This window comes from Harpia harpyja, chromosome 13, assembly GCF_026419915.1.
Source record: "Harpia harpyja isolate bHarHar1 chromosome 13, bHarHar1 primary haplotype, whole genome shotgun sequence".
Taxonomy (NCBI): Eukaryota; Metazoa; Chordata; class Aves; order Accipitriformes; family Accipitridae; genus Harpia; species Harpia harpyja.
Window position 1 is genome coordinate 43801795 of NC_068952.1, and position 24869 is coordinate 43826663.

Consider the following 24869-nt stretch of genomic DNA (forward strand, 5'->3'; position numbering starts at 1 on the left):
GGGTTGCCCAAGCCAATACTTCCCTGTGATTTGGGATGCATGTGGCACACTTGATTTTTCCCTTAACTGTGTTTCTTTTTAATTTCCTGGTTTTTAGGCTTGTAATGAGCCAGTCCTGAGGAGGATAGCAGTGGACAAATGTGCTCGGAGGGTCCGCCAAGCTCTGGCTAGTGTCAACTGGGACACCAAACTGATCCAGTGGCTTCACACAACGCTGGTGGAAACACTCAGTTTGCCAGTGCTGGCAGCTTACTTGGATGCTCTGCAAACGCTTAAAGGAAAGGTGATAAAAGCAGTGAAAGGCTTTGTTATCACTTACAATGTTCTCCTTTTGTAAAGCTCGTTAAAGGAAGCTGATAGGGTCTTTATCCTTTTTGTTTGGAGTGGCAGGGATGATGCTTAAAAGCCCCTTGAAAAGAACGTGTGCGTTTTCTCAGTCCTTTCTGGCCTCTGGTTTCAGATCCCCACACTGATCGACAGGATGCTGCTCTCCTCTACCGCGAAGACGGGGGCCGCAGGTGCTGAGGCTCTGTCTCTGCTTCTGAAGAGACCTTGGGACCCAGCAGTGGGTGTCTTGTCGCATAATAAACCAGTGAGTACCCCTTGGAGCTTGCAGGGAGCAAGAGACAGGTCTCACATCAGTTTTATTCTTCCCATCCTTCTGCTGTCCTTTTCCTTCTGCCTCTGTTCCCGGGCTCTTTTCCTCCTGCTTTAGACTTGCTCAGTGAGGGGGACTCCTTCTGTTGGACACATTCCCCCCATACTATCCTGAGGTAGCTTTGACTGGGGAAAATGTGATCAGTTAATGCGCTATGCAAGATCCCTCCTGCTTTGTTGTGCAGGCCAGGCTGGGCAGCGAGGTCTCGGGCAGGGAAGTTGCTTTCCCTTATGTGTCTCTGTTGAACTTCGTAGAGCAAATTGCCTGGTTCCCCCCTCATCCTGATTGCTTCCTCTGGACCCTCCAACTCCATGTTCCCCACTTCTCGACGGCACCGATTCTGGCAGTCGCAGCTTTCCTGCTTGGGAAAGGTTCGTATGGTTAGTTTTGAGAGGAGGGAAGTTCAAACTAGCAGCTGTGCTAGGCTGCAGCTGCCGAGCTTGTTTTTATAAGCCTTTGGTGCACCAAAATACTCGCCTCTGCTGAAAGCAGAGGCTGGCTTCCGCCACCTGCGGTGTTTAGCATTTGAGACACTGCGCAGGGAGTGAAGTTGCCCAAATCTGATGCATTTGGGGTCTCTTGCCGACAAAAGCCATCCATCTTCAGCAGTTTAGATTGTATTGTTACTGTTATTAAGGATTGATCAGTCTTCCAGTAGGAAGAGGTTGGAGGAGAGGGACTATAGGTCACCTTAGTCCTCTGCCTGGATACAGAGCTGCTCACGCACCTCCTAATGTGGTAGATACACTGGGTGTATAGGAGCAAGGTGAATAGCAGAGGTTGTCTCTGTGGGGAATTCTCTATTTCCTCTGTTCTTAGTAGTCGGAAGTGAATCCTGGGAGAAAGAAGGAGAGAGAAAGCACAAGTTCATGCATAAACTGGGTTCCAGTCTGTGCTTATTGTTGTCGGTACCTGTTGTCCCCAATAATGCCTTTGTTATTTATTGATCTTTCATTTCAAACCACAGGTGATTCCCATCGCCACCCACCTGTTGAACAATGGCAGTGGGGTGGGAGTGTTGCAGTGTCTTGAACACATGATTGGGGCGGTGAGGGGCAAAGTGGCAGAGGTAGGTAAGAGCGACGAGTGTATCGGGGAGCCTTTGCTGCTCCCTTTAAACTATTCGCCTTGCCTGTAGGTGCTGTGCCACCCCAGTGCATTGTCCCATTCTCTGTCCCTCTTCTCCATCCATGTCTTTTTTTTCTCCCATAGATTCACAACCACTTTTCTCACAAGCCGATCATCCTGATCGGGTGGAACACGGGTGCCTTGGTGGCCTGTCACGTAAGTACCCGATTCCTTTGCATCCTCACAGAACCCACTTAACACCTTCAGTTGAGCGTTAGATTTGAATTAGTGTTGTGTTTAGACTCTGCTGGGGTTGTTTTTGTCCCTTTTCTCTTTCCAACAGCTGGCTTTGAGACAGACGTTCTCTCTGGTTGTGGGGGCATAAGCCATTTGAGTCATTGTGGCGGGTTGACCCTGGCTGGGTGCCAGGTGCCCACCAAAGCTGCTCTATCATTCCCCCTCCTCAGCTGGGCAGGGGAGAGAAAATAAAATGAAAGGCTTGTGGGTCGAGATAAGGACAGGGAGAGATCACTCACTAATTATCATCATGGGCAAAACAGACTCGACTTGGGGAAAATTAATTTATTACCAATCAAACTGGAGTAGGGTAATGAGAAATAAAACCAAATCTTAAAACACCTTGCCCCCGTCCCTCCCTTCTTCCTGGGCACAGCTTCACTCCCGAATTCTCTACATCCTCCCCGCCAGCAGCGCAGGGGGATGGGGAATGGGGGTTGCAGTCAGTTCATCACACGTTGTCTCTGCCGCTCCTTCCTCCTCAGGGGCAGGACTCCTCACACTCTTCCCCTGCTCTGGTGTGGGGTCCCTCCCACAGGAGACAGTTCTCCACAAACTTCTCCAACATGAGTCCTTCCCACAGGCTCCCCCCACGGGGTCCCAAGCCCTTCCAGCAAACCTGCTCCAGTGTGGGCTCCTCTCCCCATGGATCCGCAGGTCCTGCCAGGAGCCTGCTCCAGCGCGGGCTTCCCACGGGGTCACAGCCTCTTCCGGGCATCCCCCTGCTCCGGCATGGGCTCCTCTCTCCCTGGGCTGCAGGTGGATATCTGCTCCACCGTGGACCTCCCTGGGCTGCAGGGGGACAGCCTGCCTCACCGTGGTCTTCTCCACGGGCTGCAGGGGAATCTCTGCTCCGGCATTGGCTCTGTCGGACACGGGGGAAGCTTCTAGCAGCTTCTCACAGAAGCCGCCCTCGTAGCCCCTCCTGCTACCAAAACCTTGTCACACAAACCCAATACAGTCTTTCAGTATTTTTTCCCCACTCTTTTAATCAACAAAGCAAGGTCTAAATATGGAAGATATTTCTGTGCCCGGCAGGAGCCTGGCAAAGCGCCTTTGCAACCTCGATGCACTTGGCTGTTACGATGCTGACTGTTGCTTTTTCTGTCCAGGTTTCAGTGATGGAGTATGTCACCGCAGTTGTGTGCCTTGGATTCCCGCTGCTCACAGTGGATGGCCCCAGAGGGGTAAGGACCAAAGGGAGATGGAGCCATTTAATGAACTGTACTTTTTTTTTTTTTAATCTCCCTAGATTGTTTCATAGAATCGGGCTTAGAAGTCCAGTGATAGTTGGAAGATTTTTTTGAGAATGTCTGTGTGATTTTTATTTGGAGGTGTGCCCAGCAGGCAGGACTGTTGCATTCATAGTAGGATTCTTGATGCAATAGCAGGTGTGAGAATCCTCTGTTTGTTTGTCTCTGCTGTGACATGTTTTTGCAGCTCCTTCCTGGGTTCTTATGTGCAGGTCACTTGTTAACTGTGTCATTTGGTGCCAGAGAGGACAACTTGGGTTGATTTATATGGAGCCCAAATTCCTCCTTTATTAGCTGACCACAGTGTGCGAGTGGGTTGGGAATGATTACGGTTTTGCTAATGAAATGGCTAATTCTGAGGGTAGTGGCAATCTGTATAAAAGGCATTTGCTGGAGCACGGTGCAGCTCTCGAGCAGAGTTTTCTTCAGGACTTGGTACTATCGTGTAAATCCCATCAGGGGCTCACCCCAGGAAGCTTTGCTGTTGGTGCTTATTCAGCCTTATCCTGGGTTTGTGCAGCAAAAGCTTGGAAGGAGGAAAATGCAGTGAAATAGGTTTTCTGAGGGGGCGGGCATCAGTCTCACCTGTTAATGAGTAATAGCACTATGTACTCATTCAGCTTTTGAGTCAGTCTTTCTCATGAGATGTTTAAACGAACTGCACAATTTATACTTCTCTCAGGACGCAGTTGGTATGTACTGGGATTGCACGTGAAGCGCTGTCTGCCGCTGTGGCACGTGCCTTCCCTTTTTGGAAATCCTCATCTCATTCAGAAAGGTTTTTGCTTCCAAAGACTCTGCATCCTGGATCAGTCTTTCTGGATTACAGTTCCCCTTGCTCTTGCAGGATGTTGATGACCCCCTCCTGGAGATGAAGACCCCTGTCCTCTTTGTGATCGGTCAGAATTCCCTGCAGTGCAACATTGAAGCGATGGAGGATTTCCGGGAGAAAATACGAGCTGATAACAGCATGGTGGTGGTGGGAGGAGCAGATGACAATCTCAGGTAATGGTCTGCGAGATGGATACTCTCTTCCCAGGAATACTGGACAAGATCTGAGTGTGCTGTGTATAAAAAAAAAAAAAAAACCCAAATGTGGTACTGAAACTAGATGGGAACTGCATAAAAATAGTCTATCAGGGTCAGCTTTGTTATTCAAAACCTGGTATGTTTGATAGAGGGCTGGTTTTCTGTGATAAATCTGCATTGTTTCTCCCAGTGGTAAGTTAAAGATCCAGGGTGTGGTGTTGTATGACACTAGAGCAAGTATTTGCTTTTTCGTGCCACCCCTGGCTCTGGAATATGTAGCTTTTGGAGGCTGTGCACAGAATTGCGGTAAAGGAAGGCTGTAAGAGCCTTGCAGGAAGCAAGAAGCTCTTAAGGTTTCAGTAAACTCTGGAGCTTGTTCTCCTGTCACACTTGTGCATGTTTAGAATGACTGGCATCAAAAACCTGAGCAAGTTGTGTATGAGAATAGGGTTGGCCTGATGCTATTGCTGGGCCCAGCAGCACAGACAAGGTATTGGAGTATCATATAAGTCAGAAATCCATAGTAGGGATAATCAGTAAAGGAGAGGAAAGAAAGAAACATAAAACTCCGATACTGGGTCTGAAGACAGAGCTCTGAAGGGAAGGAAACATCATACTTGCTTTGCAAAATCCTTTGGAATGCTGGGCCTTTTTCCTCACCATCGAAGTTTGTCTCAGCATTTCTGAGGGATGAATGTCGTTTTTCCAGTAGACGGTGCTCTTGAGTTGAGAGCTGATGGAGCTGGCTCTTGCCTTACTCTGTGTCGAACTGGGTAAGGGAGCAAGCTTGCTCTCGCTTGAATCTTACTCTCAGGTGAAGAACGATGTCGTGAGTGTGAAAGTGGAAAACCAAAGGTGCTGACTTCCATCTGTTTTTTTTTTAATAGGATAAGCAAAGCCAAAAAGAAGTCAGAAGGCCTGACCCAGAGTATGGTGGACAGGTGCATCCAGGTAACCACAGAAATCTTCCTTTTACACCTTATATCTGTTAAAAAAAAAAAAATCTCTGCTGAAATGTCTCAGTGACCACAAGTTATAACCTTGCTGCCAGGATTGGTTGGATTGAAGGTAATCTATCTCCTGAGTGGGATTTTGAAGTGGCTGTGTCCTTTCAGGAGAAGAGACGTGAGCTTCCTGGTAGCGCACCTTAAACAAAGAGCAGTTTTCTGAGTCGTCCTGTACATCTGCCTGGGGAAGGAAGCAGTACTTTTGGGAGCATTGGAGAAACCGTCGTGTTTCTCTCCCATGTGTCAGAAATCAGTGGAGTATGAGCTTTAATGAGAAAGCCAAGGTCTGTCTGTAAGGTTTTAGGGTTTCTTTTTGCAGAATATTAAACCTAGAAAGCCTTATCTGTTTGTCCCTTTGGGAATCTTTAGTTCTTCTTTTGTTTCAAGATCAGTGATAGTGATCTTTTGTTTTGTGAAGATCAGTTGTTTAGACCTGCACACCACTTAGTCTAATTATTTGTTTCATTCTTACTAGGATGAAATAGCTGACTTCTTGACTGGAGTCCTCACCCGAGCAGAGAGCCACTCGGGCTCCGATCCCCGTGACCTGGATGCTGAGAAGAAGAAGAAGCCGCGCGACTCGACCAGGAGGGATCTGTCGTTTGACCTGCCAGAAAGAAGCAGCAGGCCCGCCTCACCGGCAGCCAAAGTGCCCGCCTCGCCTTCGGGCTCGGAGGTGGGAGCTCTCTCTGGGATACTTTGATGTGTAAAGAGATGCTTTTGTACTACTGAAATATGTGGTGGGAGATGTGATTAGTGTTGGAAAAGGGAGGTGAGAGGATACGGAGGGACTAATGGTTTGCAGTGGGGCTGACGAACCTTCAGAAGTAGATCCGCTCCAGCAAAAGGATGCCAGTGTGCTGCTACGCTCAGGGTTACAGCTGCCTCTTAGGGAGACATGGGAGTAAGAGGTGTTCCTTTTCTTTGAGCAGGACTTATCCAGCGTCTCCAGCAGCCCCACTTCAAGCCCCAAGACTAAAATGGCTGCCGTGTCCTCCATCCAGAAGCCCAGCCAGATCAGCACCACGCAGCTGCTGAAGAGGCAGGTGCAGAGGACGGACACTGTCCTGACACACAAGCAGGCACAAGGTAATGCCCTGCAACTTTCCCTCTTAGCATCTGGATTTTTGGTCTTTATCTGTCCTGATGTGTATAGGTTTTTGTCTTCTGAGTCCTGTCTTGAATTCCAAGCTCCCCGTGGCAGCTTTCTCTACAGCTCGGTCCCCCGTCACTGTCATCTGAAGGCAGCAGCCTGTGGAGGGTTGAAGTTAGGTTGGAAATGGTGTTGCTGCAGCTTATGGAGCCTTGCTGCTGTTCAAAGTGGGAAGGATTTTCACTTGCTCTGACTGACCAAATCGCCATGTAACCATACTCTAATTCTTTTTCAAGTGTGAGCCCCTTGACTGGTGTCTTATATATTTGAAGGCTGCTTGGGAGGGAGACTGAAGGTACTCAGGAGATGATTGAGGCTATTGAATTGTGACAAACAGTGGGGCTTGGGTAATTACAGAGTCATCTTGCATCAAATGGCAGTGGAAAACCTGCTCTGAATAGGTCACCAGCTTGAGCTGTGGGGTTTTTTTGTCCTGTTAGATGCTGATTAAAAACCTTACGGTGCAGCTTCAGTCTGATTGTGAACGCTGTGAATGTAGGTAATGGTTTTGTTGATGATGATACCTTCTGGCAAATATCAGTGAGCACTTGGGGAGATAGTTCTCCATCCTCCCTTGTCTCCTTATTTCTTTGCTCAAGACAGACCTGAATAGGCTTGTTGTTGTCTCCTGCAACAGTGTGACCCTCTATATTTGCTAAAGTCTTTCTATAACTCAGGGGTAGGCTGCAGGGGGAAGTTGAAGCTTGGATTTCCCTTCTCAGACCACAGACTAAAGAAATCTATTCCTTTGCTGTTGTAGTTGTAGGAGGAAGTTTCTAGATAGCACATGGGAGGCAGGAGGAGGGTCTGTGGAGTGGGGTGTATCGTGGCCGCCTTGTTTTGTCAGGACCGCTGCTGCAGTGTGGCTTCTGGCCTGCGTTTTGTGGCTGTAGCTGTTCAGGGATGTGCTGGCTGACGTCTCCCAGCTGCTCTCAGCTTCTCAGTGCAACTGCTTGGTCAAGCTAGCCGTGCCTCTCGCAGCCAAGCCTGCTCTCGTTCCCTGGGTGCCGGACCTTTTCCCGATGGCTGTGGGGCTGGAGAGGGCTCGTGCTGTTGGGATGTGCTCTCTGTGAAAGCTGGGATGATGCCCCTTCTAGTGTCGGATGTGCTTTGCTGCCGTCCAGAGAGGAGGTCGGTCTGTCCCCGTTGTGCCCCGTGGCTGGATGAGTCGTGGCTGGAGCTCTCTGCCTGCCTGTCTGCTCCAAGGTCTCTGTCTGTGGGTCGCAGTAGTGTCCCTGGAGTTCCCTGTCCCCCTCCAGAGCCGGGCTGTGATACTGTAATTCTCTCTGATTCATTTCAGCTCAGTTTGCTGCTTTTCTGAAACAAAACGTGCTGGTGAGGAAAGCTCTTCCTCCTGGCACCTCTTCATGTCTCTTTGGTGAGTATCTCCTCACTTCTTGCTGTCTCTCTCTGTCTCCCTCCTTCTCTCTGTCTCTGCTACCTTCTTTCATCGTCTTCCTCTTCCCTTGCATTGGTTTGGGGATGTGGCCCAACGTGTCCCCTTGTCCCCCTGCTTTTTGCTTTCTCATTGCTGTATTTGAAGCTAAAGCAAATGGCCCATTTGCTAGCCGAGAGCATTAATTTTTCCTGAGCTCTTCCCCTTTCCCTGCTCAGGTGGGTAAATACTGCTCTTCGAGCCATGTAGTCTGGCAGCCGGTTTGCTCTTATGGACTAAAACTTTGTGGACAATGCGGTGACTTTTTATGATCGTGAGTTTAACCCTTTCCTGTGCTGGGGCTGTGAAGGCGATGTGGACACCAGCCTGGGAGACTGCGTGTGTTGGTGGAGCATCCTGAACATGTGGAGCAGCAAAGGGGCTCTTGGTGGGAGCAGAAACAAGGTGCTGCCAAGTGATTTGGAAGGGGCAGATGTAGACATGTGGAGCAGCATTTCTTGGCCAGAGAGAGTTAGAGAAGAGCAGAGAGGTCAGGGAGAGGGTTGGCTTTGGGAAGACGGTGATGCCCTGGGAGAGGGATGCTGTCTGGACCAGGAGACACGTGGAAGTGAGCAGTCTTTAGTCCTGTGGTCGCTTGCCTTGGGTGCTGGAGGGCACAGAGAGGCGAACCTCAGTGTGTGCGGTGCTCTGAGGGTTAGGGATCGAGGGGTGAGATCCACAGCGTATCGAAAGGCATGTTTTGCTGTCTCGAATGGCAGTGATTGTGTGGATCTGGGATTAGGAGAGGAAGAAGAGTTGAAATCCAAGGCTTTGGGAGGCTGCGGTATCGTCACGTCAGCTGTCAGTGTCAGTTCTCCGTTCGGGTGACCCCACGGTGCCGAGAGAGTTGACGTCGGTGAGAACTGCCTCTCTGCAACACCCCAAATGCCAGTGCTTTTACTTCAGTGAGGCAAGCGCTGGATGCAGGGAAGCTGGTGGTATTTTGGCATGCAGTGTAGAGACTCCTAAGATACAGGCTCCCTGCTTGTCCTGAACACACATGAGATACAGTCTGAACTGCACGTATACAACCGTGGTGACAAGCTCCTGGGGCAATTACTGGCCCGAGCTGGTTGTTTTAAAGGTTTCTTTCTCCCTTGAGCCTTGTTTTGTGCTCTTCCCTGTGCGATGAGGTTAGCCTGGGAGCACACATGGGGCCCTGCACTTATCCGGAGTCCTTCCACCCAGAGACTGCTGGGAAGAGAAACCACAGTGGATGTTACCCCGCTGGTAGGGAGATGTGGAGAGGCTGGCACCAGCCTGGGCTGCCTTTTGATATGATTAAAAGCCGATTAAGATCTCTGGGCTCCTTAACTGTGTTGGCTCGGCTGCCGGAGCTGCGAGGTAGGAAGCTGGGGTGCGCGCATTGGGAGCGTTCGCTGTTGTTTTGGGAGCGGGGTGCTCCTCCCGAACACACAGCCAGCCTGTCGTGGCGGGGGTGTGCGTGCCCCTGCGCGAGCAGAAGCAGGCTCCGCTCTCGTGCCGTGGGGACGCAGAGGGACGTTGGGTCGCTGCTCGCCGATGCTTTGAGGGGCATCTAACGCCACTGCCTGTGCATGTGCCGTTTCACTGTCCTGCTTGGCTGGTGGCACTTGGTGGGGGGGCTTGGTGCCTGCAGTCTGTGCACGCCTGATGAGGTCTCTCTGGACGGTGATTTGGACCACGCATGTTTGCAGGTGGGTGGGAGGCACGGGGGTGTTGCACGGGTGTCACGAGTTAATGCGCTCGAGACGCAAGTCTGGCCATCGATAGCAGCACGGCAAGCTTGGCGTTTGTCTTGGGGACCCGAGTGGCCCCGAAACACTTGGAGTCGCCTGACGTTTAGGGATTGGGCTGCAGTCTTTTCCTACACCCACAGTTCAGAGGTATGCAGGTAGTGTTATACGCAGGGAGTGTATACATAACATACATATATATACATGTGTACATCTATATTGATTTTTATATAATATATTCATATCTAGATACCTATAAATTAAAAGGTATGTACATCTTGGCCTCTAGGCTGTTGAATACATAGCCTAGATGCCCAGGACCATGTGTAAAGAGGGAGTTAGCTGGCTCAGCAGCGGTCTGCAGAAGCTCTCCGTGGAGAGGGCTCTCTGTAGCTTTGAGCGAAGGCCTTTGCCCCTTGCTGCAGATCACGGCAGCACTCGGGCATGGCAGTGACTGCATTTCTGAGTGCTGCCAGACTGCAAACACCACAGCAGGAGGCAGATCTGCGCCCTCGTTTCGACCCAGTCCACCAGCATTTGAGGCTGGGGCCAGACAATCGTACACCAGCGGTGGGAGACTTGTGGAGAATGGACGGGCAAGATGTGGCAGCGCGTGACTGTGTTCCTGGGCTGCCCAGAGGTGCTTGTCGTGGGTCCTCTGTGCTTTTGCGGATAGCCCTGGCAAGCTTGTGCTTTAGGCAGGACGAAACGGATGTGACGGCTCAAGGACATGGCAGCAAAATGAGTCGGTGGTGTAGAAGAGAAATCTCAGCTTGTGGTTTTTCTCCCCTAGTACCAAGCAGTGTAGGGTATGTGGGGGCTTGGCTTTGCTGCAGCACCTTTGTGCTCATGGCTGTTTCGCTTAGTGCCTCTAAGAAACCTGTACGCTTCCGTCCAGCTCCTGGAGGGCCGGTTAGGAGCACTGGAAGGGATGTGCCGAACGACAGGCATGCAAATACCTTTGCTGGTGTGTTGGAGGAGCAGGGAGCTGAGCTCTAATCCCAGTACTGGCAGCACGCCTGCACCAGCTCTGCAAGTCTCTGCGCCCTCATCCCCTCAACCTGGAAATTAGGGATGTTGGAGGGCCCTGATGCTGGGATTGATTATGCTGCGCTTATGAAATGAAAAGGGTTTATGTGGAGATGTGGTATCGCTGTAGGCATCCGTTTTTCTTCGCTGCAGAGGCAAGACAAACTTCATATACTGTCCTGCTTTAGCCTGTAAGAGTAGCTGAAGCTAAGTCCTGGCCCTAAGACAGCAGCTTAGGGCACACAGAAGTCAGTGTAGGTGGTGAAAAGGAGAAGCGTGGGTTCCTCGTGCATGGGAGATGGGCAAGGCTGGCATGGAGGGAGCTGTGGAAGTGTGCATGGGCATGTGTCCCTTCTCTGCACCTTGGTGTGCACAGTGGAGCAGCACTGACCTCGAGGGATCGGCCATCAGTTTTCAAAAAGCTACTTCTGTGTCCCCTAGTTCCAGTCTCCTCAGAGCACTCGGAAGGGGCTGAGAAAGATGATGTGCGTATGCAGCTGAAGAGGCATCAGACCCCCAGCCCGACCCAGTGCACCAAATCCTCCAAACGAGCCAAAATCAAGGTGACCATTGTCTCTCATGGAGATGCTGCTGGCGTGGGGAACGGAGCACCCCTCACCACCCAGGCAGAAAGTGAGTTGCGATTGCATAGCTGCTTTTTAACCAGAGAGCGGGGACGTGGCTCTGCCCAGACCCACTCCTCTGGGGCACGGCATGGGGAGGGGAGGGGAGCTGTGATTTTTTTTTTTTTTTTTTTTAATTATTTTTGGAGGAGTTAGCTGCAGAAAACAGACAGAGGCTCAAGATGTGAGTGAATTGGGGATAGCCGGGAAAGCGTGGGGGCTGACAGCACGTAGGAGCTTGGCAGGAGCCTCTGTTTTCCATAGCAGTTGGGATTCCACGCTCCAGCGAAACACTCGACCGCAGCCTTGTGTGCTGCGAGGCAAATTTTACACCTTCCTCTGAGGCATTGAGCTGCTGCTGGAAGTAGGATGCCGGCCGTGGAGGACCCCTTGCTCCAAGTAGGTCGTATGCGTCTCCAGTTCTGCTGCCCGCTCCTGCAGCACCTGCACGAAGCTCTCACCTGGAACGTGCTCCTGCTTTAGGGATTACGGCGATGTTCCTCCCTCTGGAAGACCTTCGTACGCTCAGACTTCACGATTCAGCCAAGTGTCCCGCTCTGCTGATCCCCTTTGGGCCTGAAGTCTGCACAATACGTGCTTGATACATATGTAAACAAATTCCGGCTCCTCTCCTGCCCCTGTGGCTGGGAAAACCCACTGTGACATGCATTGCAGAGGTCCCCACAGTCCAAGAAGAGGTGATGTGCTCGGTCTTCTTCACCTTGAGCCTTTGCAAGGGAGGCCAAAAGCTTTGGCTACTGTCACCCTTGTACCTGACGGATGTTGCCTTATTGCTGGCAGTGCTGGTGTATATGTCTTCTTCAAGTCAGAGTGCAGAGCACCAGAGATGTAAAGCAGTTACTTGTTATTAGCATTAGCTTGATGCAGTGCAGGACTGAAAGGTCAGCGTCTCCATTCTGATAGGAAATCAGAGGTTTTCAAAGCTGAGAAATAGTTCTGCTCCTTTGGAAGCATCTCTCAGTTAATTTAATAGTTGTTTTGAACTGTGAAAATGAACTAATAAATACACATCTTTTTAAGGTTACAGTTTATCTGCTGGCAGCTTTGAAAATCTCTGGTTTCTGGAATCTTTTTTTTAATTTTACAAACTTTACTTCTTTTCACAGAAAGGAAATGAATTGCAGAAGTAAACATGAACCAAAACAAGAATTCCCTCTTACCGTGTGTGAGCAGGAGGAATGCACAAGACAAACGCAGTTGTATCCCAAAACGCCGCAATAAACAAATATTGTGACTCGTCGCATCCCTGTGTATTTTGTAAAGTGTCTCTAAAGAATGCTTACAAAATTGCTCACTAGTGACTAGCCAGATCTGAATTAACCGGTTGAGGTGGTAGACCTGTGCCATGATGGACTAGGAGGAGGTGATTAGTGGAGATAACATTTAGGAGAGAGATTTGCATTTGGTGGTGAGGGCCTGAGATTTCACTGCTTACAGATTTTGAAGCTGATTCCTTCAATCTTGTCTGTTGTAATGCTTCCACAACTGTTTTTATTCGCAAGTCTGCTCTGTTTGATACTCCCGATCTCCCGTAGCGCGGTGCCTGGAGTATATGTTTATGGCTACGGTGGAGGTTTCCTTGAGAAGATGCTTTGTGAGCAGGATAAGCCCGTGGCCCGCAGCGCTGTGTCTGTGGGTACTTGTGTGAGAGAGGGAATCCCTAAAGACTCGTGGAGGAGAGTGAGTGAGGTTTCTTCTTTTTCTTTTGCAGTTGTCGCTGGAAAGCCCGTCCCCATGGCTGTTGGCCAGTCTGTGTCAGGCGCAAAGGAGCTGTCAGGACTGCTCACTGCCCCGAAGTGAGTGTGACTTTGTTTTTTATAAGCCGTGGGTATTTTTGACAGGCTGCTGATGGGAAGCGCTGCAACAGAAGGTGATTTCTGCATGTGGAACTTTCTGGTATCTTGCTTATGACTGGAATTATCTGAAGTGCAGGAGACTCTTGGATTCCTGAAAACTATTGTCAACTGGCAGTTGGGTCTGAGAATGGCAGAAATGGGCAAAAGTAGAAGGTGGTGTGGCTGTTGGGCTATATTTCTATGTGGCTTCCCAAATCCAAGTTTGCTTATCTCTGTCTTTTGAATGACTGTGGTGTCTTTGGCAGAAATTCAGTGTTGTCTTTAATCCTTCCCTTCATTCCCTCTGGTGGTCAAGCATTTTTGCCCAAAGATAGGGGAAAGAAGCCTCAATATTGGCTCATGAAGTTGATTAACTGGCTGTAGGGATTTCTGTTGGGGAATCAATTTGATGTTGACATCTCGTATTGCTGTTTTCCCTTTTAATTCAAACCAAGCTTTGGAGAACCAGACTGACTGACCTGGGAGGGGAGAGGAAGAAGAGCTGTTTTAGAAAGTAGGTTTTAAGTGGGAAATGTGTCACTGCAAGGTAGATTGCTTTTGTGTAGGGTGACGCAGCCCTTGCAGCACTTAGGTAGGTGCACACATGATAACAAGCTCACTTCCAATTGGGAAGTACATGGATTTTGCCATAGGTGCTCCTTGTTCTAGCTGCCGCAGTGGGCACAGGGAAACTTCTCTTGCTTTGGGTTTTTGTAGCTCATCAACTCCCTGCCTTACACTTCCAGGAGTCCTGCTTGGTTGCGTTAGGCCAGTGACAGCTCGCTGTCAAAGCCATCTCGTTGCCCCGTGCAGTTTATTGCTAACTGGAGTCTTTCTCTTCTGCTCGCTTTGTAGGCTGAGTTCGGCAGCAGAAACCTCCTCCACAAGTCCTGCTCCGTCTGCTGTGATCCCCAGCAGCACGGCACCCAGTGCTTTCCATGCCCTGCAGAGCAGGCTGGTGGCCAGCAGCACCCACTGCATGCAGGCCCAGCCAGCCAGTACCCTCCAAGGTACCTGCCTCTCTCCATGTCTCTGTTGTGAATGTAAAAGGTAAACCAGGTTCAAAATCATTTGGTGGATCCTCTTTCTTGCATTCCCTGGTTGCTTTGGGTTTGGCTGAGGCAGCATTTGTAGTGCTTTGCTATTGCAGAGCCTACAGAGATCCAGTGGGATGCTACAAAGCGAGGCTGAAGGTGCAGTAGGTGACCTGTTAATTGTGTCATTTGTATATAATGATGCCTTGAGATACCAAACCCGATCTCCTTCTGCCTCCTGGGTTTCACAGCTAACCTTGTTTGTAGCTGCAGCAATGAAATGTGTTGGACTGTTTGTGTAGAGTGGCTAGGAGGATCCCTGCCGACCTCGACGCAGGCTGCTTGGGACACTGCTTTTTAAAGAACAGTTTTGCAGACATCTGGTGTATGACAGACCTGGAATCTCATGGTGGTGAATTCTCTAAGCCCGATTTCTTTATTCCTTACGTTTTTTTTAGGAGCAGCATCTGCCAGCAGCCTGCTGCAAGGGCTGAGCTTCAGCCTGCAGGACATTGGGACCAAGTCATCAGCCCTCCCTGCCAGCGTGGCTGCTGCTGGGCCGCCCGTGCAGGTACGCAGCCTGCAAACATCAGAGATCCCTCTCTGGAGGGTAGCTGTAGGGAGGATAAAGCAGTAGGAGTTGGAGGGAACCTAGACAGGCCCTGTTTACTCCAGGATCAGAAGAGATGAGGGATGCTGGGTGTGAACTGCAGCTGAAATGATGCGTCCAAGCCTTGGCAGTGTGCCGGGTGCCAAGGGTTCCTGTAGGTGGCATGAGGTCTGGGAAGCAGGGCTGTGAGAAGTTGTTTCTAGGCAGCCACCTAGAAAATGCTGGGAAGAAGCTGGAGAATGGACGGAGCGGGGGGATCAGCAATCTTTCTCCTTCTTGTTCTTCTGGGAAAACGCACGCCTGTGACCTCTCAGGCAACGCTCCCGATCCCCGCAGTCTGTGGCAACCTCTTTCAGAACGGGTCACTTCATTAGAAGCAGAGCCACAGTTTCTCCCAGTCAGGCTTTCAAGTTGAAATGAGTATGTGCAGACTGGAAGGGACAAGTGTACTTGCTTTTAGACCTGCTTGTGGCCACCAGAATGAAGTGTGGAAACACTGACCTCTAAAGGCCTCTAGCCTCTGCATGGGGGAGAGGCCGTGCCATCCCCTTTCCTTCCAGGTACTCAGTGCTTCTGCTTCTCCTTCCAGACCTCAGCTGTGAAGACGCCCGCACCTATCCAGAACCTGAGTGCCATAACCACAGGCACCGGCACAATTGTCCGCACCATCCCGGTTGCCACCTCTTTGTCTCTGGGAGCTTCAGCGAGCGGGAAGCCCACGGCCATTCACCAGCTGCTGACAAATGGGGGACTGGCAAAGCTGGCCAGTAGTCTCCCTGGCTTGGCTCAGATCTCCAACCAGGCAGCAGGTGAGGGAGAAGGGGGACAGGCGTGCGATGCAGGCACCTGGAGCACCCCATTATGCCAAGACTGGCATTTCCAAAGCTTATTTTGCCTTTGAGATGTAGCTATGGACGGCTGTGTGTGCTAGTAATTTCTGAGCAGCTGCCTCTAATGGGAAGAGGCTTCACATGCACCCCGGTTGGTGAACGTGGCCTCTGCAGTCCCTGTGTCTCAGGGACGTCTCGCTCACGTGTTTTCTAGGCTTGAAGGCCCCGACAACCATTACTGTGACGCTGCGTGGGCAGCCCAGCCGCATGACCACGCTTAGCCAGGCTGCAATGGGGACTGTCCAGCCCCAGCTCGAGGAACAGCCAATGCAGACGCAGGCACCTCAGGTAATTTTTGGCATCTTCTCTGTAGAGAAAGTGTTCGCTGATGCTCTTCTGAGCTTTTTCTGACCATCATAGTCAAGGGCAGATACAGCTGTCGTGGGGAAAGTGTTCTTGGTCACAATCTCTTGGGTGTGATGAGCTTTGTTGCTCTGCTGAGGCCGCACAGAAAGGGGCCTCGCAAGGCGGTGGTTAAGAAGACCCAGGTCATCTTCGCGTCTGTTAGTGGCAGGGTCGATTGTGCTCAATATCGCACTAGTACTGCACCGAGGGAATCTCCAGCTAGACTTTGAAAGCTGACGTCAGCATGGGAATTGTTACTGAAGCTCCAGGCTTTCTTGGCAGTAACAGGTTTTGGTGGGAGGAGGAAAGCTGCTTGTAGAGTGTCTATCCCCTGCCTCTTCAGGCAGGAGAGTGGGTTGACTGTGCTGTCTAGAGCTGTATTCCTCTTGAAAACACTGACTATTAGATGCCCTGATGTGAGGCTGGACCCTGTGGATGTTGGGGATACTGTACTACTTCCTTCTGCAGGTCCCCAACTCCTGCTCTTTCTCACTGCCATGCTGTTGAAACCAATTTATGAAGTGCTGACTGCGTGCTCCAAGGTTGTATCGGTTCGATACAGATCTGCTTTTGGAGGTGGATCATGGACAGTAGGAAAAGGTCTTACTATTCAGACTGTAAATGTGTGCCAGGTACTGTCTCAAGGATCCTGGCTGCCTTCCTGCTTCCTAGGTTAAGTCTTGGTGTGGTTGAGAAGAAAGCACAAGGTACCAAGTCAGAGAGGGGTTGTTTGTTGTTGTGAACGTAGTGGTCTTGGGTACTGTAACACGGACCTCTCAACCCCAAATCCTGGAGGTAGCAAAAGGGGTAAATTTACTGCAGGTGTATCCTTGGGCTCCATCCTAAATCACTGTCAGTTTTGAGCTGGATCCATAAATGTGACGGCGGAAAGGTTGGTTCTGACTCCCTGCACAGGATGTTTGGTCAGCGCTGGCTGTGATGTGCTATCAGCAAGGTTGACCTAAGCTCAGATGGCTTCCCCGTGGTCCCGGCTCTGGTCCTGTACAACACTCGGGTCTCTTCTTGTAGATGCTTTCCTGGACATGGAGATGTAGGAGAAAACAGGCAGCCCAGGCCTGTGATCTGCCTTGTGGGACTAAAGGGGGCATTGCAGGAAAAGGGCTGCAGGTTGCCTGAGTATATACTGAGAGTATAACTGACTGTCCAACAGATGCTGAGTGTAATGATTTGAGGCAGGCGTCTGCAGGGAGAAAGCAGTTCAAAGAGCAACGAGCTCCCAGAATGATAGATGCTGCAGCTTGGGCAGTCAGATGAGTGAGGAGCGTCCAGTGGGGATCAAGCTCCAGTTCCCAATGGGGATTAACAAGTTGGCACTGAAGGCTGAGGATGCCAAGATCACTCCAGATTGGCAGGGTTTGTTTTTTTTCTTTCTCCTGCATGTGATTTTTCCTACTGTTGATAGCACTAATGCAGGTCCCAGGCAGGTAAGCTGGTGTAGGAGAGGCAGAGCAATCTTTGCTTTGTAGATGAAGCTCTGTAGTTTTGGTCCCTGTTGTTGGGGTAGCTCAAATTGTGGGCAGCATTGTGGAAGCAGGGAGAGTGCTTCTGTTCCTTGCTGCTATCTGCAGACGTTTGAGGTTGCCTGAAGCTCTGAGATATATTTAGGGAGGCATTGTCTTAAGGGTGAAGCCTTTGGATGGAAGTTGGGTAAGTATTAACAGCAGCAGCCATAAATCATTAATTTGTCCTGCGCTGCTTTAGAGCTGGCATTGCATCCACCATTGCCAGTAGTTTCTACGCAGAGTCCTGGTTTGCTGCTGGTTAAAGCTCAGATTCGGGGTCATCCGCGTCCTCCCTCCCTTGACTTTTCTGTGTTTCTTTGTCACTTTGCTCACGCAACAGAGCCGGTGAGCATTGGCAGAGCTGAGCTTAAAGCCGGCTAAGGTAGAGCTCGGAAACACAGAGCTAGTGACACTCCGTGCAGATCCCACCTAAGCAGCGGGTGAGTTGCTTTCTTAGGTCTGAAACTCTTCATCCATGTTGGAGGCAGTTTTTGTGCTCTTCAGAGGCCGTTTAATAAACCATCAGAACTGGCATGCTTTCCTTTACGTCTTTTGTTACCTTTGAGAGACCCTAAATATCCAGCAGAACAGTAACTCTGCAGCGTAATGAAACTTGGTACAGATCGACTCCAGGGTTAACAGGTTCACGTACGGGTTAATGTTTTAAGGTGGTGGCACTTGGAACTGGATATTGGATCGCATGCTGGGACTTTTACCTACAATGCTGAGCTTGTGTGTTCAAGGTAGGGCTTAATTGTGTGGCCGGCTGAGAGAGTTGCTTCAAAAGCAAACTGAAAGCTGGCTTTTACAGGAAATGGAATGAGCTGTATGTTTTTGTAACTAATTATAGCCCTTGACATCAGCTGGTGTGTACCTTTAGCGCATAGGATTACGTAATCCAGCCCGGCTTCCTGTAAAAGAGCAAATTTACAGAAGGCTTTGGGGGATAACGCCTAGGGCTTAAACTCTTGTGTTTTCAGCAGTAGCCAAAGCTGTTGTCGGTTGGGTTCCCTTTGAAATTCCAGCTGACGGCTCCGCTGTGCCTGTGCAGGAAGCGTGAAGCCCACGCATCGGCTGTGCGCTGTGATTTTTAAACTCTGGGGGCTGGGGCGATGCCTGCAGCAGCTGAGATGCAGTTTGAGTGGGTAACTCTTTTCCTTCCCCCGTGGGCATTAAATGGGAGACAGAAGACTGAGGAATCTCCCTGGGGAGTTTGGTGCTAATGCTTTCTGTGAGTAGCGGAGTAAGAAGAAGCAAGAGTGTTTGCGTGGCTTTAAAGTGAAAATACGAGCAGACTTCAGCTTCTCTTTTCAAGAAACTGTTCCGCGGTGGTTTGAACATGGCTTTTTGTATGGGTTCCCCCCTGCAGCGTGGTGAAATCCTGATAGTAGCTCCATAAAGCATGGAGTGATGCTAATGCTGGATCACACTTTTGTTTTCTGCTTAGTGGTGCGAAGATTTACGTAGCAATGACCAGAGCTGCAAACTGAGGTCGTGGTTTGAGCTTTGGGCAAGGATCTCCCTCAGATGGCATGAGGAGAACTCTGACTCCAGCCCTTGCTGCTGCCCAGAGCTGGCTGCTGGTGGTGGATGGGCTGTAAGCAGGCAGTGAACACTTTCTTTTCCTGAAGTCTGACCCTTTCAACTCCCAGGGGCAGAAATACTAGTTATAGCAAACAGAGCACCGTTAAATTGCTGCACAGGGCGTGGAAAAACAGGCTGTGACCTGCATGGGCATCAGGTAGGGGGGTCTCAGACTTGAGCTTAGGCGGTGCTTGTCAACGGTGGAGGAAAGCGAGCAAGTTGGCTCAGAGAAGTCTGACCAAAGAGGTGGGTATCTGCTTTTATAGCTGGAAAAGCTGCTTTGGAGCTTGAATTGTGTCAGCTCAGGGCTGTGAGGGCTCCCAGGGAGAGCACAGGAACGCATGCAGTTGGCTCTCTCCAGTATCAGATTGCAGATGCACCTGGACAGAGTTCAGGCAAGTGAAGCAGACCCAGAGGCGTTCGAAGAACCCCTCGAATGGGGGAGTTTCCAGGTACTTCACTGAAGCTTGTCGGTGCTCTCCAGGGTGTGCTGCCATCTGCCTTAGGATACAAATCCAAACTCCCCAATTGTCCCAGTGTTTAACGTTTGGTGGACACTGGTGCTGTGTAACCAGCTGGTTCTTGTCAGAGGGGCTTGTATGTCTTTGTCAAGCGAGAGGGAAGCTCTTCCAATGTAGAGGATGGTGCGTGCTGTTCCAGTTTTTGCTGGGCTTTTTCACTGGTGCTGCTGGTAGTAGCGGATCATTCTTGCAAGTGTGTCTGCATGATGTGGGAATCATTCCTGAGCTCCCGGCTCTTGCTTTACTATTGCTGCAGAGGAAACGACAGCAGAACTGATTTCTCTAACAGCCAGAGACGGGGATAGAGCCATTCCATTCCGCTCCAGAAAAAGGCAATGAGTTTATGCCAGTCTCAGCCCAAACACCGACAGTGGTGTTGGTACTGCAAATGACACCATCGTGCTTTTAAAATACAGATAGATCTGTGGATATTGTCTCGGTACGCGTTTTTCCTTGAGCTTGGTAATGACTGGTCAGAGTGAGGGCAAGGCTAGAAGAAGCAGGGAGAGGGCGTGCTCTGATTTTATTTTTTTTTTAGGTGAGGGCTTGCGCAGGTCCCAAGGAATGGTTGCAGCCCCCCGCAGATGGTGTATCCTCGGCAGTGGGGCATTTCCAGTAGCTCTCCGTTACTTTAACCCTTCCAGGCTCCAGACGGTGCTGTTGGGAACCTGGCTGCCCCAGCTACCAGCGCCGCCTCTCCTGGCAAGCTGCTGTCTCAGATGGATCTCAGCAAAGCCCAGGCTGGCGCAGAGATGGCTCCCGCCGACCCCGCGGCACACCTGACCTCCGCCGCAGCAGCACCCGTAGGTGAGGCGCATGGCAGTCGTGGGATGCGGGCAGCCGGCCTGGGGACCAGAGCGGAGGCCGGATTGGAGCCATGCCACTGGATGACGTTTGCGGAGTCACTCTGGGGAATAGCTGCCTGAATGCTGCTTATTTTTAAGCCCCTCGCTTTGTTTGTGTGGTGTTTTTTTTTTTTTTTTTTTTTGTCCACCCCCTTAAGTTAGGTTCCCCCATGGTTTCTTTGCACAAGGAGTTGTGACTCAGTGCAGCCATTTTTGAGTGGCTGATGAAGAGCAGGGTGTTAAACTTGAGACCAAACACAGAAGGGATTATCTGCCATTTGTGTTTAGGGCCGCCGTCATGCGCTTGTAGCACTAAGCACTCTCCCTGCTGCCCACATTTATTTACCTTGCCTGGGGGAGAGCGGACCCATCCAATTACAGCTAAATAAATATTGCAGAGCCACTGCCCAGCCAGTAGCCTCAGACTTGGGGGAAAAAAAAAAAAATGACACAAAGCGGTGATGCGATCTGTTGCATCCTCAAAGGCTTCTGTTCCAAAGAGCCCATTGCCAGCCAAGCCAGTGTTTTCGTTTTCCTCGGTCCAGCTGATTTCCAAGAAAGCGGCAGGGTGAGCAGGTAGTCAGCACTCAGGCCAAATCTGGCGGATGAAGTTTAGTGGGGCTGTGCCAGTTTCCCAAAGGGCAAAGCTCTGCAGCATGTGTGGTTTACCTTGCAGGCGTTAAACCCAGCTAACTGACCCCTGCAGACCTTCAAACTCTGCTCGTCTCCCCCAGGACTCAATAGGGAGGTGCAGAAGCACTAGGCTTAAGTCGTCTTCTCTGTGTTTTGTTCCTTTTGTTATTTGTTGTAGCTAGTGGATGAAATTAGATCTGTGGAGAGCTTTACCTGCTTTCGCTGGTTGGCTTTGCGTCCAGCGGGGAGGACCAGTTCATAGGAAAGCTGCTGGAGCAGCAGGGTGGACTAGGGTGTTAGCGCAAAAAATTTTTCAGACTTTTCGGTTCGTGGAGCGGTCGTTGCCACTGTCTAACAGCATCACCGTGTGTCTCTGCCGCTTCCCCAGCCCGTGTAGGAGAGGCTGGAGTCGCCTGTTCCTGCCGTGCTCCTGCCCTTCCAGCCTCCCCGATTCCCCCCAGGATGGTGGGGTCGGTGGTCCCATCCTGGTTAGGCAGTCAGTCGTCAGCCTTCACTCCGTGCCCTCCCTGCTCGAGGCATTTCATTTCGGAGAGGTCCACGCTGCGCTGGTGGTGTTCGTGGCACGCTGTCACCGCTGAGGAGTGTGAGGGAGACCGCGGTGCGTCTTTGATGCCACTATATCAGAGAGACGCAGTGTCGCGTGCCAGGTGACCCAGGGTGGCTGGGCACGTGCTGCTTTCCGCTCCTCGGTGCGGACTCCTGAGGGATGGAGCAAGTCACAGCCTTGGGCAACTGCAGGGGCAAACTATGGGCTGCTCCAGGTTGGGGTTTTCTGCCCAACGTTGTCTTTAACTGCCAGTGGGTCTCCAGGCTTTTTCCCGTCCCTTGAGTGCGTCTAAACCCAGTGATCAGATTTCAGTGAAGTCTCTCTCCCCTCTGTTGCTCTCTGGGCTGTGGCCGCTGTAGATGCAGCTGGGGAGCTGACTCGGATGGGGTAACCACCACGATACAACCCCTGCCGTTGCCTTAGAGCACAGAGGGTTTCGTTTCACAAAGCCTAAAGTCTTTTAGCCGTCTCCTGGGGTGGAGTGTGATGAGCACCCCCAGCGCTGCTGGTGGGACGGAGCTGGAGATGCCAGAGCTGAGCAAGAGCTTGCCTTGAGCTGGGCTGCCGAGAGCAGCGTGAGCTCGGTGTGGTCTGTGACAGCTTGACGGGTAGGATGGGGCAAGATGGGGCCTGCTTGCCTGAGGAGGAACCATGGTGTCCTGTCCCAATGGGACGGGACTTTTTCTGGGAGAAGATCAGACACTGAAGGAAGAGAGGGGCTTCCTTGGGGGATCTGAGCGGTCTAGGAGAGGAGCGGTGCTGATGGTGCCTGTTTGGCTGTTGTGGTTTCCTTGCCCAGGCTGTGACAGCGCTGGGGTTTGTTTTGGGTTCTCGCTCTGGAGAGCGGACAGGGCCAGGTCTTCCCATTCAGTCTGAAAGCCTGCGACTCCGCCGCTGCAGCTGGGGGCTGCAGCCCAGGGTGGGCACCACGTCCCCACAGCCACTGACCGCGCTCTCCCCTTCTCCACAGTGACTCTCCCCTTCTCCGCAGTGACCACCACCAGCCCCATGAAGACGCTCTACGTCATGTCAGATGCCAAGCTGTCTGCACTTACCAAGTCTGTGATGGGCGAGGCTACCTCCGTCCCCCTCAAACTGCCGGGCATCCAGCCTTCCTCCTCTTCCTCCTCCTCATCTGCCAGCTCTCCCACTGGTGCCGTCACCTTCGCCACCTCCCCCCTGGCCAGTGCCCCCAGCCCTCCCGGCAGCCTGGTACACTCGAAGGTTGGACCTGTCCTGCAAACTGCTTCCAAGACTGTCATCCTGACCTCCACGCTGGCCACGGTGAAGGGCGATGGACCCCTGGGACACATCGGGGAGAAGGTCAGCCTGACCAAGAGCGCCGCGGCCCTCGGCCACGCTCTGGGGGCAGTGGAGACCCTGGGGAGGGTTCCCTCCGTGGTGGACGACGGGAGCACCATCATCCACACCAGAGAGGCTCTGGCCAACAGACACTTGCTGCCCCAGGGTGTGCTGCCAGGAGGGGCCGGCACCACGCTCATAACGCTGGGCAGCAGCCTGGCCAGCTCCTCCATCATCGCCACGGCAGGGCCCACGCTCAGCCAGAAGCCGTAGGGACCCCCGGGACCCCTCGGCTGCGACCGGGCACTTCAGGAAGACTGAGCTCGGCTGCCTGGTGGGAGAGGAACAGCCCTGTGGGCATGGGGGGGGCTGGTTCAGGCTGGAGGAAACTGGGGGGATGTTTTTCTGGTTTTGTTGCTGTTTAATAAAACTTTTTTTTGTTCTTTACTGACTTCATTGCACATGTCCCTTCCAAAAGCAGCTTTGGTTGCAGCCCAGCCCTTGACCACTTTCGTTGAGGACCAATTTCTCTTGCCGTGAAGGTGTGGAGGGACAAAGCAGCCTTGTGCAGGCAGGGAAGGGTTCATGCTGTGGGTCCTGGGAGCAGGCTGGGCAGCAACCGGGGCAGCTCCTGCTGTCTGTGCTATCTGCCCGTACATCCCTCCTCTGGGTAGAAGTTTCAACTGCTTCCTCCTACTATTGGGAATATTTATACACGCTGAAAAAGGCTCAACTTTAATCTGCCCTGAGCCTTGACTTAACCTTTAGTTGTGTTTGCATCGGCAGGCAGGGGTAGCGCCAGGCACCTGGGCAGCTTGTGTTTGAAATGGGGGAAGCAGCAGAAGGGGTGACACAAAGGGGCTGAGCCACAAAATGAGGGCCGAGATGACGCGGTGAGGCTCAGTTCGGCACCATCGAGGGTGGTTTGCCAGGGCTCGGGACAAGTGTTTCCCCGCCCTGGGGCTGTCACTGGGCTCTGGGGCTTGCTTTCACAGGACAGAGCTTAGGGCTGCGATTTGGTGGGTCTTTTTGTGGTTATCGGGGATAATCCCGACGCTCTGTATGTATGTCTTCATCCCGTGCTGCGGCTCTGCTGAGCCCTTGACCCTCGCTTCCCCGGAGCGACGCAGGGCACGGTGTGACGTTTGCCGGCTGAGACGCTTTCGGGGAGCGTGATTCTTGGCAGACGGAGACCCACAGTGCCGGGGCAGCCCCGCGCTCCCGCCGAGGGCAGGCACGTTTCGGACATCTCCGCTCACTTCCTCATCCTGCCGGCTCGTGAGAAGATCCTGTTTTTGGCTTGGCTTGGCCAGGAGGGCACACACCACAGCAGAAGCAGGGCGTTCGTTACAAGGAGCCTGAAAACAGAAGAGAATAACAGTTTTCCCCTTTGAAGGCTGTATTTGCTCATCGTAAGAAGAGGGAGATGCTGTGAATCCCTTCCCAGCCCTCCTGGGCTATACACATGCTGCTCCAGATGCTGTCCGGCTTTTCGGGGACCGTCCTGCTTTGCCCTTCGCAGCCTCTCGCACGCCGGACTTCATGCCGGCACGATGGTGAGTAGCAGTCTTGAGGGTGCTGAGCTTTGCCAGCACCCCAAACCCTGCTGAGCCCTGGGCTTTTCTCCCCTTTTCCCTGGGGTTTTGGGGGGGGGGGGAGAAAAAAGAAAAAAAAAAAAAAAAAAAAAAAAAAGGCAAGATTTTACTTTGCCAGCAATCCGGGTTCAGCCCAGGCAAAGTTTCCTGCAGGAAAGGTCATGGGTGCAGGATGACCTTGAATCCCAAGGCTGAGCTAGCCCCTGGCACGGGGGGTTTGCCGATGGGATGCCACTAAATGTGGCACCTTCTCCCTGAGCGGACAGCGATGGGAAAACAACCAGGATGAACTTAGG

At 51.7% G+C, this 24869-nt stretch overlaps 1 protein-coding gene across 8 annotated transcripts in view; it reads left to right on the forward strand.

The window, feature by feature from the left end:
• Positions 1-23280, forward strand: part of KANSL3 (KAT8 regulatory NSL complex subunit 3) — a 26363-nt gene extending 3083 nt beyond the window's left edge. Inside the window, exons 4-22 of one of the 8 annotated variants that reach the window (XM_052806307.1) lie at positions 98-283; positions 461-592; positions 913-1029; positions 1626-1727; positions 1871-1942; positions 3136-3210; positions 4124-4281; positions 5193-5256; positions 5788-5988; positions 6245-6401; positions 7766-7843; positions 11086-11277; positions 13000-13084; positions 13979-14133; positions 14616-14728; positions 15357-15576; positions 15812-15945; positions 20275-20437; positions 22647-23280. In XM_052806307.1, the coding sequence (XP_052662267.1) occupies positions 98-283; positions 461-592; positions 913-1029; positions 1626-1727; positions 1871-1942; positions 3136-3210; positions 4124-4281; positions 5193-5256; positions 5788-5988; positions 6245-6401; positions 7766-7843; positions 11086-11277; positions 13000-13084; positions 13979-14133; positions 14616-14728; positions 15357-15576; positions 15812-15945; positions 20275-20437; positions 22647-23251 (3009 nt within the window). In that variant the 3' untranslated portion in view covers positions 23252-23280. The other 7 variants (XM_052806308.1, XM_052806310.1, XM_052806309.1 and 4 more) reach the window with 7 other exon arrangements.
• Positions 23281-24869: the final 1589 nt, after the last annotated feature.